This window comes from Gekko japonicus, unplaced genomic scaffold (genome assembly GCF_001447785.1).
Source record: "Gekko japonicus isolate JY-2015 unplaced genomic scaffold, Gekko_japonicus_V1.1 scaffold596, whole genome shotgun sequence".
In the NCBI taxonomy this organism is placed as follows: Eukaryota; Metazoa; Chordata; class Lepidosauria; order Squamata; family Gekkonidae; genus Gekko; species Gekko japonicus.
Genome location: NW_015174859.1, coordinates 678,409 through 696,210, shown reverse-complemented (window position 1 = coordinate 696,210; position 17,802 = coordinate 678,409). Strand labels below are relative to the sequence as shown.

General features: G+C 52.1%; 1 protein-coding gene across 1 annotated transcript in view; it reads right to left on the bottom strand.

Moving 5' to 3' along the window:
• CHERP (calcium homeostasis endoplasmic reticulum protein) overlaps positions 1-11,950 on the bottom strand; it is a 15,861-nt gene extending 3,911 nt beyond the window's left edge. The window contains exons 1-13 of the mRNA XM_015424655.1: positions 11,843-11,950; positions 10,378-10,551; positions 8,710-8,894; positions 7,859-7,996; positions 7,234-7,385; positions 6,641-6,752; positions 6,449-6,538; positions 4,454-4,700; positions 4,085-4,269; positions 3,513-3,942; positions 989-1,227; positions 508-641; positions 245-331 (exon numbers count right to left, since the gene is read on the bottom strand). Of these exons, the coding sequence (XP_015280141.1) occupies positions 245-331; positions 508-641; positions 989-1,227; positions 3,513-3,942; positions 4,085-4,269; positions 4,454-4,700; positions 6,449-6,538; positions 6,641-6,752; positions 7,234-7,385; positions 7,859-7,996; positions 8,710-8,894; positions 10,378-10,551; positions 11,843-11,879 (2,210 nt within the window). The 5' untranslated portion in view covers positions 11,880-11,950. The remainder of the gene's footprint in view (positions 1-244; positions 332-507; positions 642-988; positions 1,228-3,512; positions 3,943-4,084; positions 4,270-4,453; positions 4,701-6,448; positions 6,539-6,640; positions 6,753-7,233; positions 7,386-7,858; positions 7,997-8,709; positions 8,895-10,377; positions 10,552-11,842) is intronic.
• Positions 11,951-17,802: the final 5,852 nt, after the last annotated feature.

The following is a 17,802-nucleotide window of genomic DNA, read 5'->3' as shown; positions in this document are numbered from 1 at the left end:
TGGGTCAGAGGTATTGATTTGCTAGGAGCAAGGGTGGCTCCCGGGGGAGGCTGAGCACCTTCCTGAAAATTTCGGCGGGGGCTGAAGCCCCGCCGCCCCCACGAAGATTACGCCTATGTGTACATGCCCAAACCCCGCCCCCCCCCCGGTGGCACCTCTCCCCTTTCTGTCCCAGCACCCTCCACAGTGGGGCACTGCTCCCAAGAGCCTTGCTTCGGAAGCTCGCTGTATTCACAGCTCTTACCTGTTCCTCTTCTCTTGCCCCTTCCGCCGCCGGGCACGCATTTTTGCTCGGAAGAACTCATACAGCCCGTTCTGCTCCCAGCCCTCACTGGAACAAGCGGCAAAAAAAATAACAAGTCAGGCAGGTGGCTGCTCAGCCTCGCACCCTAGGCGAGCCTTGCCCAGATGCAGCGCCGATGACGGCCAAATTCCTGGGCAGGGAGAGCAGTCCTTGGCAGACAGCCACGGCTCCGGGGGGACCAGCTTTTCACAGGCTCTCCTTACCTGTTTCTGGGCCTGTCGTGGGAGGGTGGGCTGTAAAAGGCTTCCACAGCAGCCAGCAGCCTCTCGCTGGGGGGCATGGGTGGGGGCAGGCGAATGTCCTTGGGATCCAAGGGCTTGTACTCATGGTCTTCCAACTGGAAAAAACAAGGCCATACTCATGTCACAGCCACATGGAATGGAGCCCGTGACAAAAGCAGTGCTGCGAAGGACCCTGCCCAGGGATACAAGCAAGCACGCAGAGGTGGGGCAGATCCGACCCAGCCCATAATGAGCCAGGCAGGAACTCTCTTGGACTCCCAGCACAAATGCGCCTCTCTCTATCACGTCCGAGTGACAAGGGCAGGAAGGGCAGAAGCCTCAGGGCCAGGAATCCAGTGCCGCGGGTGAAGAGACACCAGTGGCCAAAGGCAGGAGGCACAACTTGTTGCCTATCAGCTTGTTACAGAGATCAGCCACCACTGCAGAGCACCCCTCCACTTACTTTGACAAGTGGAGCCATGAGGCCAGCCGGTAGGTCAAAGTAGGGGACATTTGGCACCAGGCTGGGGTCGTCGTGGTTGACGTGAGGGGGGCCCTGCCTGCGCATGTGGGGAGGCTGCCCATTAAATCCATGCGGAGGTGGCCCAAAGTCCGGGTGCTGCGGCCCACCCCAGGGAGGATGCTCGCTGATTCCAGGGTGTGGCATACGATGTCCAGGGTGATGATGAGGGGGCCCAATCTCTGCAAAGAAAGAAAAGACACACCCGCTCAAGATGGTCTCTTGAGGTCAGACACGGGGCACAAGAAGGTTCCTTGGCAAGGGGCAGAAAATCGAGGACCACACGGACCAAAAAGTGGACCCCCCCCCCAAACAGGACAACAGCCCCAGCCTAAAGGAGATCAGTTCTCTCCTGCCATCCTCTACCTGACATTTATGGTACAATTTGAGGACATTAAAACAAATGGCAGAAGAACAATGGATAATGCTTGACAGGCAGGGCCAGCAAGAAACACGGTATCCAAGGCGCTTGATGGTGGGCAGGGGGGGCAGTGGGTTACAGGAGCCCAAGGCTGCTACAACAGGTGGATAATCCGTGGCACATAGAATTGGCCAGAGAGAAGGGTGCATGAAGAGCCCACAACACAGTAGGAGGGATTAGAGATGTGAAGGCCCAGAAAAATTTGGGAAAAAAACGTTTTTTTCCCTGAAGCTTTTTTGTTTTTTCCCAAAAAATTGGAAAAACTGAAGAAAGAAAAGAAAAAAAATTGATTATGGAACATGTTATTTTAACATGATAAATAAAATATTTTAAGACAAGGTGTTCAAATATTTTCCAAATCATTTCTAAAAAATATGTATGGTATCAGATTGATCTAATTTCTGTGCACTGAGGACAAGCAAGTCCTAGGTTACAAACTGAACTCTCCAATGCAAGAACAAGATGCATTTCTTCCTTTAGGAGGTACTATTGTCACAAGAAAAGAAAAAGGTTTCAGTTTTGTTTTTGCATGTGGGTGGGTATTCTGTTTGTAATAATTGTTTGGATACACTATATTTTTAATATGCTAGTTGTGATAATTTCATGCCAAGTAAAAATGTCCATAGTCATATTTTATGTTCCTAAAGTAACAGAATGACTTTCAATCTAGAAAAGACAAAAGAAATGCTAATGTAGCATTTTTTTCAATTTTTCCGAAAATCTCCATTTTTTCCCAAGCTTCAAAATTTCCTGAAATTTTACATCTCTAGCTGTTCCTGTTGGCAGCAGAGGATAGGACTCATAATAATGGGTTTAAATTAAGGGCGGGAAGGTACTAGCTCGATCTTAGGAAAAACATTTACACTGAGCGTTGTGCAACAGTGCAATCAGCTGCCTCGGGGAGTGGTGAGCTCCCCCGCCCTGGCAGTCTTTAAGCAGTGACTGGACAAACAGTTGTCAGGGATGCTCTAGGCTGATCCTGCATTGAACAGGGGGTTGGCCTGTATGGCCCCTTCTAACTCTGTGATTCTATTATTCTAAGAAATAAGTAAAGGCAGCACTGCCCTGAGATGAGAAGGACTGGCAGAATGCCAGTGTGGTATGGTGTTCAGAGTGTTGAGCTAAGATCTGGAAGACCCAGGTTCATATCCTCACACTGCCATGAGGCTCACTCGGGGGACCACTCATTAAGCCACAGGAAGTGGTGGTGGCTACAAGCATGGACGGCTTCAAAAGGGAATTAGATAAGCATATGGAGCAGAGGCCCATCAGTGGTTATTAGCCACAAGGTATAGATAGGGACTCTGGGGCAAGTGATGCTCTGTCATCTTGGTGCTTGGGGGGGGGTGTCAACAGTGGGAGGGCTTCTAATGTCCTGGCCCCACTGGTGGACCTCCTGATGGCACTGGTATTTCTGGCCACTGTGTGACACAGAGTGTTGGACTGGATGGGCCTTTGGCCTGATCCAACATTGGCGTCTCTTATGTTCTTACCTGTTAGAATGAGTTCAATATAGAATACGACACATTATTTTTACACGGAGTTGCATTGTTTACTCTAGAATTCGCCGGGAATGGCCTGTGATGGTTGCAGGGGGACACAGAGGGAGGGAGGGCAAATCCTCAGAAACTGTTATGAAAACCCCACATCCCGCCTAGAACGCCTTGCATCCCACCAGCTGAGAGCCACTGAATTCTGTTAAAAACCTTCCAGTGTCCATTTCAAAAAGTCACGGCAGATGAAACAAACCCTCGTCAAAAACCAACAATGCTGGTGGCAGCCTCATCGCCTTCCACGAGGCACTCCTGGGTCCCCCCATTCCTCTCTCACAGAGGAGGGAACGGCCACCTGAAAACTATGGAAGGATTTTTGCTTCCTTAATAGTCACAGGCAAATTCACGCAGACCTGAACTCCTATGAGGGAACTGAATAGCAAGAGTCCTATAGTAAATAGTGAAACCAAACCCCTTTCAGACCCCAAGCTCACGTCCCCAGAACTGTGGAATGGGCAGATTAGAAACAGCTGTCGCCCCCCCAGTCACTCACCCTGAGGGAAATCCCCTTGGGGGTAGTCAAACCGGTGGGGATACGGGGGCCTCTCAAAGGGGTGCCGAGGTGGGAAGTCGTCTTGCATGAAGCGAGGGGGGAAGCGGTTGAAGTTATGCGGGTGCGGTGGCTGGTTGAACTGGGGATGCTGCTGATGAGGGGGGAAGGGCCCCCGGAAGTGAGGGGGGCGCTGCATGCGGAAGGGGGGCTCCCTCTGGCCCCCGCCCCATGGGGGCTGCTCGTGCTGGTTGTTCCACGGTGCCTCAAACTGATTGTTCCAGGAGGGATCGGGCTGATTGTTCCAGGGGGCTTCGCGCTGACTGTTCCAGCCAGGTTCCCTCTGTTCGTTCCACATCCCTTCGTGGTTATTGTTCCAGGGGGGGCAGTGTGGAGGGCCCTGGTGATGGGGGAATGGTGGCTGATCCGGGGGCTGCAAGAAACGGAGGCAGATGTTAGTGATGGGGGAGCACACAGCTGGCTGTTGGAGGAGGAGGGTGGAGATGGAAGAAAACTAGACCTTCATCTGCACGGAGCCCAGAAATTATTCCCCACCCTCACCCACTGCCCAGTACCTGCTGTTGTCCCCAAGGGGCAACGGGGTGGGGCTGTTCAAACCAAGGCGGCTTATTTGGAGGAATGTGCTCGTGAGGCCCAGGCCCACGAGGCCCAGGAGCTGCAGGATCCGGGGCCCCAGCCCCTGCTGCTGTGGCTTCGTAGTCGGCAGAGCCTGCGAGCGGGAGGGGAGCCTTCCCATCGTCTGAAAGAGAGAGAGTGGCGGCTGGTTCAAAGCCTACAGACCACTAGCCTGCTTTCAGCCCCACAGGAGTCTCTTGGCAGGACACAGATCATGGTCAAGCCGGGCTTCCTGGGGCCTCCACCTGAAGAGGAACGTCCATCACCAGACCCACAGGTCTAACGCCCCCAACCCCTCCCGGGCACACCTGCTTGTGGGATGGCAGCTGCCGGAGGAGGAGCAGCAGGTGCTGGAGCTGCAGTCGGGACCGGAGGGGCTGTTTTCGCCTCGCTTTCCAATGGGGGGATCTGCAGCTGCTGTTGCTGCTGTTGCTGCTGCTGCTGGGTCAGGCTGCTGACAAATTCCTCGTGCTGGGTTTTCAGGTTCTGAATCTGCTGCTGGAAGGCTATCTGGACCGGCTGCACCACACTGGAGTACTCCGTGATAAGAGTGGCCTGAGAGGACAGGACAGAAAGAGGTGGGCCGATGGGTGGATGAAAGAAAGATTTGCTGGTCGTGGTTTACCAAGCAATGCTCCGAGCAGCCGTTCGTTCGGCTCACCCATGCCCTGGGGCGTTCGGTCTGCAGGCAGGATGAGGAGACTCAAGCTATATGCAGGGAATAAGAAAGGTGACTCACTGGTGGGGCGAGAGGAGGGGACCAGGGCAGCCCTGAGCCATGGATGCTCCTGCGGCCCTTTCCCCTCCCCTTGGCTTCTTCATCCTATTGGTCAGGAACCAAGAGGGCTACCAATCCCAAGTCATCTCTGGAGGGCAACAGCAGGAGGAAGCCTCCCTTTGAGAAAGCCCACAGCTCAGTGATGGGGCAGAAGACCCCCAGGGCCCAATCTCCTATTTAAAAGGATCTCAGGGCTGGGAAGCAGCCCCCTCTTCATCCTCTCGGAGCCCCAGAGAAGGCAACTGTAGTTTCAGTCAGCAGGATTAGAGGGGCCTCGACAGTTCCAGAGGTGGGTCTCAACAGAAACCATCAGTTTATTTACTACAGTCAATGATCACCTTCAGACATAGTATAATATAAAAGATAATAGCTTAAAAGAAAAATAGCAGCATTAGGATAGACAAGCCATCATATTACACAGATATGATGTACCAATCGTCGTATTTCAAAAATTTAAAAATCATATATTATTCTAAAAATATAAAATCAGAAAATGAGAAGTCCCACTGAACAGGTCTATTGTTTGCTGTGCACCTTGATCACTTGGGCACAAAACTTAGCTGTTACCTTAGTAATAGCTGGCATTTCATCTGCCAATAGCTTCTCCAGACATGCCTTATCCATCAGCACTGCTAGTCCATCCAAAAAAGGAAGGACTGTCTTGTTTCTAATATCTTTATAAAAAGGACAGCGGATAAAAATGTGTCCTGTTCCCTCTAAGCTGTAGAGTCTTGTGAGCAAAAATTCCACTTTGTGAGCTACTGGCATTAAAGCTATGAGCAGTGATTTGGCTACTGCATAAATTAGTCTGCTCTGGAGCCATCCTTCCTGAGGTAAGAGAAAAATGTGTGAGCCGGAGGCTAAAAAACTGTGAGCTAGCTCACACTAACTCAGCTTAGAGGGAACACTGGTCCCAATGTTTCCACCTCGCCTAGGGGAGCATGGACATTCTGTATATGAGATCTGCTTATATCTCCCTTTTAATACCATCAACAGTATAACATCACATCTAGCCAGGGTAAAAGCCCTCCTGTAGGGAGGAAAATCTAAAGTTTTAAGATACTGGGCCATTATCATAGAGTATCTAAATTTCTCAGGGGCCATAAAGTCTGGAGTTGTCATTAGGTCTTGCTGTCGCTCCATGTCGCAAACTCTTCTGTTTGATTATAGATTTTACATGGTCAGTATTTTGTGACAACAGAGCAGCAGGGTAAGAGGCCCATTCATTCTGACCTATCCTCAACGAAATGTAACCATCTTGGCTGTTGGAGATCTTGCGTTATGAAGGCTAAGATCAAGTGTAGTACCAACAGAAAGCAATTTCCGTTCATTTTAGCATTTCCAAGAATGCCACCGCTCTTCTGGGGAGGTGGCACTGGCACACAGAGGTATGACCACTGGGGCCACAGCCCCACCCGTCACCCTTCGGTACTGCAGGTCGGCCTACAGCCCTTCGGGTCAAGATCACAGCCACCACCAGCCCTCCCCTCTCCGGCCACAAGAATGAGCAACTCCCAGCGCTTACCTGGTACTGGCCAAGTCCCAGGGCCGGGCTCTGCAGTTGCTGGATGATGGATTCGTCAAAATAGCCATTTTTCTCCCACAGCTGAAGGAGCTGCAGAAGAGAGAGGGAGGGGTGGCTGGTTGTTCAGTGGGGCCAAGTCTAGGAAGACGGCCCAGGGCCCAGCAAGGGGGGGCGGCCAAGCCAAAGCCTCACCCGGGCAATCTTCTGCTGCTTGTCTTCCTCCACAGCTAGGAAACTGGTGCAGTAAATGGGCACCACCACCTTCTGCAGGGCTGCCAGCAGGTCCCGCTGCTGCTTCCGCTGGCTGAAAGGAAGGAGGAGGAGGAAGAGAAGAGATTGGATTTATACCCCGCCCTTCACTACCCAAAGGAGCCTCAGAGCAGCTTACAAATTCCTTTCCCTTCCCCTCCCCACAACAGACACCCTGTGAGGTAGGTGGGGCTGAGAGAGCTCTCTCAAGAACTGCCCTTGAGAGAACAGCTCTGAAAGAACTTGCGACTGACCCAAGGTCACACCAGCAGCTGCACGTGAAGAAGTGGGGAATCAAACCCGGTTCTCCCAGATTAGAGTCTGCGCTCCTAACCACTACACCAAACTGGAGAGAGGAAGGGTCCCAACTCCGCTGCAGCCAGAGGGGAGGGCAGAGCGGGGCACAGCACAACTCGAGAGGCTCCTGTGGCTCGGCGCTCCCCCCATTCCATTAGGCGTGGCTAAGGCAGAGTGCTCGCTCCAGCCACCCCCCTAGACGCTTCCGCCCCCTCCCGGCACAAAGAGCCCAACCTCACCAGTGATGCAGCACGTCGTTAATCAGGTAGATCAAGTGCAGCCGGAGCTCAAAATGCGCCCCATCGGCAGTGATGCGGTTGCGTAGGTGCCCTGCCATCAGCTCGCAGTGCTGGGGAGACTTTGCATTGCTGAACATCCAGTTCTTGCCAGCCTTGGGACACAAACCTACGCAGTCAGACCCTGGCCCGGGGGGAGGCAAAACACCCCAAGCCAACAAGCAGGGCCAAGGACAGCCCAGGAAGGGACGGGAAAGCTCAGGTTGACCAAACCGGCATTTCCAGAGAGAGCTCTGGGCCCCGGAGTGGCTCTCAGCACGAGAGGACCAACCCCCGCTCTCTGCTCCCACCCACATGGAGGACATGACTGGAAGCTCAGAGCATCCAATCACCGTCTCCCCTGACCTTTCCATGAATTTGCTTGACCCCAAAGATTCCTTCTGCACCATTATCTGATAGTTCTTTTCTCCCCCTCTTTGGAATGGCCAGAAGCTATCCCTTTCGTATGGATCCTCCCCCCCGCCCCCCTGCCATTCCAAACACCAGCTGGAGCTCTTCCAAGCACTGCCTTGGGTCTCACGCTGCCCGTCTCCACTCACACAACTCCAGAAATTTTGATGCTACTTACCGAGATGGCGTCTTTTGTGCATGTGTCGATAATCGGCTGCAGCAGGTTGTCAAACTCATTCACGTCCAGCTGGGTTTCCTCCAAGACTTTCTGCATTTGCTGCTCGACAGCCAGAGTGATTGCAGAGTTGATCTGCTCCTAAGGGAACAGTTCAGGAGGAGACCGTGAGCCCCAGCCAGGAAGAGGAGGTAGCGTCAGGCACTCCCTGGGCTCCAGGCTTCCTGCCAGAAACCAAGCTGAGCTCCCACCCCCTCACAGGTCAGCTGCAGCAGGAGCTCCTCTGGGCGACCTCCTGCTCAGTCAAAGCCCCGGATGGCCCTGACGTTTTCCTTCTGGAGAGGAACGTGGGTACCCACTCCTCAAACAACAAGCGACATTAACCTAGGGCAGTGGTCTCCATAGCCTGCCTCCACCCTGCCCAGCTGCTGTGCCCAGAGATGGCTGCAGAACAAGGTACCAACACATCACCAGACCAGTCCCACGGCCTCAGTTCCCAGCCCCACTTTGTCAAAAATGTCCAGAGTCAAACAGCCCACAGTTCACATCCTGCCCACAAAAGGCCCTCAGGCCCCAGGGCTGGACAGTGGTCACTTCTTACTCTGATGGGGGCACATCTCCCAAGACACTGGGAAGCAACTTTCATTCAGGACTACTGCAAATGAGAGGCAGTGCTCCTCACTGTGCATCTTTCTAAACCACACACAGAAGGGAGAACTGGGAATCCTACTTTCCGGGCAAGGCCTTTCTCACCAGCTGCCCTGGTCATGTAGACCTGGGCACAGACACGCCAGGGCATTGGTTCAGAGTGGTCCGTGGCTTCCATGGCATGCACACAGAGTCCACACACTCACCTGTCTCAGAGCCAGAAGGTGCTGTTCCTGCTGCTGCAGATTCCACTGGCTCTGCTGGATGAGCTCTTCCATAGAGGGGGTCCCTGGAGACGTGGGAATGGGGGCGGCCACAGGGGGCAAGGACGGCTGGGGCAGTGGCTGCATCTGTGGGGCAGCCTCTATGTCCTGGCTCTGCTTGCACAGCACTGTTGGGGAGGGGAGACACACATAACGCACAGCCCCAAGAAACCATCCCCACCAGTGCCCAATGTTTTGTGCACCCAGCTACTCTATGTTTTCAAAACTGAGAGTAAGAACATAACAGCTCTGATGGATCAGACCAACAGTCCATCTAGTCCTGCATCCTGTCTATCACAGTGGCTAACCAGCAACTCTGCAGGGCCAGCAACAGAGCGCAGAGGCCGGCCAAGGCCTTTCCCCGATGCTGACACCTAGCAGAGTTATTCAGAGGCTGATTGCTTCAGCAAGGTAAACACAGAGCTTACTGTTTTCTTCAGGGGAACTGATCTCTGCCATCTGAAGAGTGGTGGTAATTCTGAGTGATCTCCAGCCCTCCTCTGGAGACTGGCAAAAATGGTTCCTCATGAGGAAATGGCTGGTTTGGAGGGTGAAGTCTATGGCTTTGTACCTGTCTGAGGTCTCACCCCTCCTCAAACCCCACTCTCTCCAGGCTCCAGCCCTCAAATGTCCAGGAATTTCCCAACCCAGAGGTGGCAACCCTATTTCCTTTCGAGCCAACCATCAACGTACGGTTATCTGCCCCTCTGACGTCAGGTTTCCATCTCTTCCCCCCTCCCTGTAGCGTCTGCCTAGGAAAACTACAGTCTTTCTCCACAGTGGGGACCCAAGCAGGAGGGAAACGACCTCAGTAGGATATAATGACACAGAGTCCACCCTGCAAAGCAGCCGTTTTTTCCAGGGGAGCTGATCTCTGCCATTTAGAGAGCAGTTTTAATTCTGAGTGATCTCCAGCCCTCACCTGGAGATTGGCAGCAATGGTTCCTCAGGAGAAAAAGTACAGTCTTTCTCCGCAGTGGAGACCAAAGCAGCTTACATCACTCTCCTCTCCTTTTGATCTGCACAACAACCCTGAGGTAGGTTAGGCTGAAAGTCTGTGACTGGTCCAAAATCATCCACTCAAATTCCACAGGAAGAGCCTGGGTCTGGCAGACCCTGCTCTGAAGAGCTAACTGCTCCACCTAGGGTAGCCAACCTCCAGGTGGAGCCTGAAGATCGCTGGGTATCACAACTGAACTCCAGACAACAGATCTCTCCCCCCCTGGTGAAAATAACTGCTTTGGAGGGTGGGCTTTGTGGCATTCTATTCAGCTGAGGCCTCTCCCCTACTCAAACTCTGGCTTCAACTGCACCACAGAATATCCAGGAATTTCCTAGTCAGGACTGGCCCCAATGAGTTCCCCACAGAGGCCTGGAAAGCACCTCCTGCCTTTACCTTTTTACTATCAACACAAAAGAAACTGTGTAATGGAAGCAACTATCTCTAGCTAGCTAAGAAAGTTCATAGTACTCAGCTCCTCAAAGCAGCCACAACCAAGGAATGTGCCAATTGGGGGGGGGGGATGATGGAAGGCAAACATGGGACCACTCTACGACAGTATATAATTGGCATCTTCAAAGTCCCCTGCACTCCTCTCCACCCCAACTCACACTGTTGCTGCTCCAGGGCCAGCTTGTATTTGTAATAGCCATAGAAATCACCCCCAAAGAGGAAAGAAAACTTGGGGTTCTCCTTCTGCTTCTCCATCGTCATCTTCTCAAACTCTGGGCCATTCCGTGCAACAAACTGAGCTAGCTTGTCAATGACATTGCGCAGCTCCTGGTCTGGAGAGATAAAGAGAGACCCATCACCTCACAGCAAACAATGGACACAACTCTACATATTGCCTGGCTTGGTATAGCAGAAGCAGGGTCTCCCAAGAAGTTATTGCAACCATGCATGGTCACAGGTGCTGATTGGTAATACTGTTCTGTCTCACTAAACTCTGAACCTAAAAGAGGCTATACGTTTAGTCAGAAGTAAGATTCCCTGGTCCAATCGGACTTCCACCTGGGGATGAATGCATAGGACTGCAGCTTGAGTTTTGCAACAGGAATCCCCCCCCCCCAACTTTCAAACCTCACTTCTGCCATGGACTCATTAGGAAGCCTTTCACAAGCTACTCCCTTGAGAGAATACGGAGCGAACAGTGAAACTGTCCTACATAGCAGGATTGTCTTAAGGCCTCCCCAAAAATAGAGCCTGTAAAATGCTCTGGACATATTAAACATCTGAGGTTCAGTGGATGGTCTCAAATGGTGGGGTCTTCCCAACACACTGGAACTCTGCCCTCAAGGAGTTCTGGCTTGCAACCCCCTTTTGGGACATTAAGGCACCCGGTCAACTCCGTGCTTGCCAGTTTTTTTGTCCAATTCATGATGTATCAGCATCTGTTATCCAGCTAGTTATTCCTATAAATTTTGAGTATTTCTGTTCTGTTGAATCCTCTGCCGCTGGTTTTTACAAGCTGTTCACACTTGAGGGGTTTTAAACCTAAGCACTGACTTGAATTCTAGGTGTTATATCTGACGAAGGATGCTCTGGTTCTTGAAAGCCCATGCCCCTAAAGTCTTGTTGATCTCAACGGTGCTACAGGACTCGCATATATCTCAGACTACTTTCCTGGGCCTTGGGCCACACTCAAATTCAACCATGAACTGAGTGACCCTGGCTAAGTCTTGGGCCGGCCTCCCTCGCCGGGCTGTTGTGACGATAAACGGGCAGGGTGGAGGCAACCACTGTGCCTGCCGCTGAGAAAGGGCCGGTGGGGGGGGGGACCTGGACCATCCCTACAAACAGCAAAAAGCAAAGGACACCAGGCAACACTTCGAGGCCCGGAAAGCCAAAGCACGAAGTCTTCCCGTTCCGGTGAGCTGGCGGAGCTGAAGCCGGCGCCCGCCCTTCTGCATCTGCCCCGAGGCGCCGGGTCGGGACATGGGCAGAATATCCCCCACCGCCACCCCCAGATCAGGCCCAGCCACCGCCGCCTCATGAAGAGACACAGGCGGCGGGGGACTCGTAATGACGTCACCGGCCCACACTTTGAGAAGGAGCCCCCCGACCTCCGGGCCTCACCCTCTGGCGGAGGCGGCAGCGGCGGAGGCATCTCCATGGCGGCGGCCGAAGGTGCGGAAGTTGCTCTAGCGCGCGCCGGGCCTCCCTCGCCAACCGTAAAGCACCGCGGCCCAGACGCCAGGGACGGCCCACTGCGCCTGCGTCGGCCGCACGGCGAGTGCTTTACGGCCGCTCCGGCGGGGGAGGCAGGTCACCCAGGAGGGGCGGAGCCAGCCGTTCTCCCGCCCACAGGATTTCCCCCTGCCAGTCCACAATCGGCCGCGGCCCGTCGCGTCGTGCGGATGCGCGGGGGAAGTGGGCCGTTCCTGCGAAACGCCTCTGGTGCCGCGGGAGCCGTCGGGGAGATTTTTCTCCGCTTGGCCCAGGGAGAAGGAGAGCTTCTCGGACAGGGTCCCAACGGCGGGGCAGCGGATGCAGGACCGGAAGGAATCCCCGAACGATGCAGGATTCACTTGCAGAACTGACTTGTCAAGTTCGCAAGTGAGAGGGCCGCGACAGCTGAGCGGCCAGAGGCGGTGGTGGGGGTGCCGCCGTCCTGTCCTTCCTAATCACATTCTTCTTTTATATCCCCCCCCCCCCCCCTCTCGGGACTCAGAGCTGCTTACTGGTGCTCCTCTAACCTTTTCCCCCTGCGAGGTCGCGGGCGAGTGGCCCCAGGTCACCCAGCCGGCTTCCATGGCGGAGCGGGGGGGGGGGTCGAACGTGGGGCTCTCGGATGTTAGCCTGACCTGCTAACCGCTCCACCGCGCTGGCGCTCAGAATGGCGGGAGGCGGATTTAGCCTTCGTGCCCAGCTCTCGCGTTCCCTGGAGTCATTTTCTGTTTTGTCATGCCTTTGCGCTGGTGGATCAGGCACCCGCTCCAGTCCAGTTGAAGTGGGCTGTTCTTTTGTCTCGTCTCCACAGTTGTCCTAAAAGGAATGAACAGCACCAACCACCCAGGGCTGGGGGTGTCCTTGCACAAAGCCCTGCACCTCTCGTTGATCAGCCAACACCCTCCCCTCCAAGCAGCCCCAAATCAAATTGGGAATTCAAGGGAGTTTTAAACTGCTGCCTCCTTCAGTTCAAGCCTCTGTCATTGGCTGAAAACCAGATGATGGGCAGGGGGTGTAGGGGACCAGCTACAAAACTCCTCACTTGCAGCCCTGGTTTTTCTGACAGAGCTGGAAATTGGGGGGAGTACTGAAAAACATTCCTATGAAATGTTTTGTCTTTTAGAAGGAGTGACATTGTTTTAAAGAGAGTGGGCACGCTGCAGGCACACACGGCTCTTAAATACAAAATGCATTTCTGCATCTAGAAGGATACCTGATCTTCATGAGAGCTCTTGTCAGCTCTCTCTCCCAAACCAATACCAAGTTTACCAACAGAACGAGGTTTGAGTTCAGTGGCACCTTTAAAACCAACAATGTTTAATTCTGGGTATAAGCTTGTGTGTGCCAGAATTAAACTTTGTTGGTCTTGAAGGTGCTACTGGACTCAAACTTTGTCCTCTTGCTTCAGACCAATGTGGCTACCCACCTGAATATATACCTACAGAATGGGTATCATTGTTGCCCCACCTTATTGGAGAGGAAAAAAATCAGGAGATAGGTAGAAACTGCACTAAAGCCTCAGAGGAGAACCCTTAGAGCTCTCTAACCAGTAGCCACAGAAGGAAGAAGACAGTATCTAGGTGGAACTACAGTTAGCTGTGCAGATACTATTATCAGTGTTCCCTCTAAGCTGAGTCAGTGTGAGCTAGCTCACAGTTTTTTTAGCCTCCCGCTCACAGATTTTTGTCTCAGCTCAGGAAGGATGGCTCCAGAGCAAACTAATTTATGCAGTAGCCAAATGGCTCGCTCACAACTTCAATACGAGTAGCTCACAAAGTACAATTTTTGCTCACAAGACTCCACAGCTTAGAGGGAACATTGACTATTATTAACCCTTTGTACGAGCTTTATTTCTGGCCAAACAATGTATTTTATGTTAACACAAAGCTTGTGTTTTCTGTTTAATTTGTATTTTTCCTGCTTTTGGGATAGGCAAAACTTATTTCAAAAAAAGTATAGATTCAGGGAGCATAGGGTGCATCAGCTTCTGGTTTTCTCTTAAGTACTAGGTATACTTACAACTTTGCTTGACAAAAACTAAGGCACTAATAACTTAAATTCCATAAATATTTCAAATATTGCAATTGTATATACTTAGTAAGTTATAAATGATACAGTTTGGTGTAGTGGTTAAGTGCGCAGACTCTAATCTGGGAGAACCAGGTTTGATTTCCCCACTCCCCCCCACTCCTCCACTTGCACCTGGCTGGATGACCTTGGGCAAGCCATAGTTCTGGCACAGCTGTTCTTGAAAAAGAGCAGTTCCTGTCAGAGTTCTCTCAGCCCCACCTACCTCACAGGGTGTCTGTTGTGGGGAGGGGAGGGGAAGGGAAAGGAGTTTGTAAGCTGCTCTGAGACTAGGTAGTGAAGGGCAGGGTATAAATCCAATCTCTTCTCTTCTTCTTAAATTAATTCAGATTTTGTAGGACAGCAAGCATTGCACATACTTCAATTTCCCCCAAAATATTTGTTGCCCCCCCCAACTGCTTTTTTTCTGTGGCTTCAGAATTTCCAGAAATTTTACATCTCTAACCAGGAATAAAGCCCCCTTTCCAAAACAACTCAATCAAGACAGACTTTCATTTTACAGGATTCTGCTTTATTTACATTTTCAATATTTAAAAAGCATAATTTCAAACCCTTTTCTGTTCACCCAGTTTTAAGTTTGCTGGCTTGAAACAAAAACAAGAGTTCAGTGGCATCTTACCAACTAGCAAAAACATTTGTTATTAACCTCTGCAGTGCCTCTGGACACTTGCTTTGTTTAGCTCCTGCAGACTAACACGACTAGCCACCTAGGCTTAAAAAAAAATCTCAATTGCTGTACATGGAAAACAAAACTTGAAAGTTCATCCTACTTGAGACAGGAGCAACGTTCATTTATACATAATCTGTACATCCACACTTAGCTCAATGAAATACAATTTACAAACCATTTAGAGAGATGATGCCCCTCCAAGGTCCCAGATATTAGCATCTAACATTCCTCAGCACACCTCTCTCTTTGGAAACAGATCCCACTTATGATGGCAGAATTGACGGACTAGAGCGCTAGCTGAAAGTTCTCAATTTCCAACTGGAACCTCAACTTTATGATGCACACACAGACTGAAATCCCCACCTGACATTTGGGCCAAGGCAGGGAGAAGGTACTGAAAGTCAGAGCCGGCTCACCCACTAGGCGAAGTAGGCATTCACCTAGAGTGCGGGCGGCCCTTAGGGGTGCCAAACAGGACCCGGGGGCCCCCCGACAAAAGGACGCGGAGGGGCGCAGCAGCAGCGGAGCCAAAAAGAGTGTGGGCAGAGTGGCGGGTGGGGAGAGAAGCTCTGATAGGACTTTCAAGCAGCCTTGTTCACCACCGCCGCCTTAAGCCAGCCGGACCCTCGAAGGCGGGAGAGCGCGTGTGTCCTGGCCGGCCGACCAGCGGAAAACAATAGGTGAGGGCGCAGGAGCGTGGGCAGACGTGACGGGGGGGTGGTAGGTGGCCCGGCCAGGGGGGGAGGCCCAGGCTGATGCCTGCTGGAGCTGCCCCGCCGCAGCCTCCCTGGGAGGGCCCCTCTCTGTGTGTGCACCTTGGGGTTTAGGCGAGGCAGGGGTGGGACTGAGTGGGTGGACTGCCCCCAGGGCCCGCAGCGGGTGTGAGACAGGCGGCCAGCTGGGAGGTCTCCAGGCCCCACCAGGAGGTTGGCATCTGAGGGGGCACCAAGAGGCGGCCTTGCCTAGGGCGCAGAAACCCCTTGGGCCAGCCCTGCTGAAAGTAAATCTCCTCGCCAACCCCCCACAAAGGTCATTTTCACTTCATGCCTCCAGTGGCTTCATGGAACAATGCTAATTAAAACAGCCCCCCCATTCCATCCCATTTAAGTCCTGCACGAATCATCCTATTCTTATTTTTGCCTCAAAGAGCCTACTTTAATATTTATGTGCCCCCACAACCCACCCACTCGCTTCTCCCAGCATGCCTCAGTATTAACAAGCCTTTCCAGACTATCTTCATTCCTGCAGGACCACCAAAAGTCTCCACAAATATGGATTTACACCACTGGACCATCCTGGCACTTGCATCTCACAAAGGCAAGGCTGAGGATATGCAAGGAGTTCACGGTGGCAGAATGGAAATAAGTGCCTTGGAAAATACACACAGACACACACTCAGTCCCATTCACCTGTAAGAAGCTTCTGCATTTTAAAAAGTCAGGGAGGGCCTTGAAACGGTAAGGAAGAAAATGGCCCTGTAATTTACAATGTGCTCAGCTGAAGCTCAAACCCCGAAAGTTTTTTTTCTTTTTTTAAAAAAAGTCAGCTCTCTTCCACACATCCGTTTGTTTTCTCAGCTGCACAAGTTTTTAATACATTCAGCTCTAAAAACACAACAACATGGAGACTGTTCAGTAAACAGGTATAAATGAGCAGGTAGACATACGGCTCACTCCATCAGCCCATCTGTAGACTGAAGCATGTCCGAATGAGGCTGAATACCTGACACATTTCCCTGGATTCTGAAAAGGGACTCTGCTGTGCTGGCCCAACAAGGAGAGTGGCCAGAGATGGTGGCTTCCCACCACAATCAAGCCTTTTGCCTAAGTAGATGGCACCCCACACACACACAGTTCCAGGAGACAAGGTTCACAGACTCCTGCCTCCTAAGCAGCAATGCGATTGCTAGCCTACTGTCTAGCAAAACCACATGCCAAGGGAATGAACCAAGGCGAATCGGTGGGCAAGGTGAATCGGTGGAGAAAGATGGGCATGGCTTATGCTTGATGCCATGAAAAGACACTGGCGGGAGATCTCTGGGGGCAGCAGGTGAAATACCACTGCTAATTACATGCTGTTTCTGCCTCTCTTCCACCTGCACTCCCTTAGGCCTCCTCTCTTTCAAACACTCATCATTCCCCCAAACTTTTTCAACTCCAAAACACCACAACTCGAAGCAGATTTTACAACAAGAAAACAGGAAAGATGGCAAAGAAATGGGAACTGCAGAATCAGTACGAATGCCCTCTACAAGCCTGCAATGGTTTTAAGCCAAAGGGTCACATCCAGCTGCAGTCGCCCTCTGGCAAGGGAGTGATGGACAAATGAGGGAGCATCAGGTGTTAACTCATGCAGGAGGTGACAGCTGGCTCCATGTTTATGCAGGCTTCTTACAGCCCTGGCATCTCTCCCCCCCCACACACACACACCGCTCTAATGGCAAGTAAGAAGAACACAAATCCAGGACTATCTTCCTCAGCATCTTTCTACTCTGATGGAGAAAGCTGCAGGATTAGAGCTACCACCTGCATGTAATCCAGGCAGAGGGGAAGGCTTTACCTCACCCTTTATAAAGGAAAAAATACTAAATGATGTCAACCTTTTCTACCAGCATCTCCTGTCCCATTTTGCCCCTCCCGGCCAGGGCAGCTCTCATGATGCAGAACGGGGAGGAGGGGGGGGGGGGGGGGGGGAGCGTCCCAGCGACCACAGCGGAAAAAACGCAGACCCAGCCAGAGAGGATGGAAAATTAAGTCTGTACCATCAGGAGCCCCAGAGACTGTTCTTAGTTCCCTTGAACTAACGGGGCCACGGAATCGCTCTCAACCAGACTCTGGTGCTCCCAAGAGTAGCCTATCACAGAATGAATCTCCTCCTCTCAGCTGAAGAAGGCTTCAGGATGGCTTCTCAGTAGCACCCTTCCAGGTGAAACAACACACTCATGCGGGGAGAGCTCATATCTGTCCAGCTGAATTTACAAAGACCTTTGTCTAAACCAGGAGGGAGGAGGGGGGAGGGGGGGAGAGAGAGAGAGAACAGAGGTGGATTATTTTTAAAAGGCCAGTGAAGGCATCTGCTTTCAGCCTTCTGAAAGCTAGAGCTCTCTTCC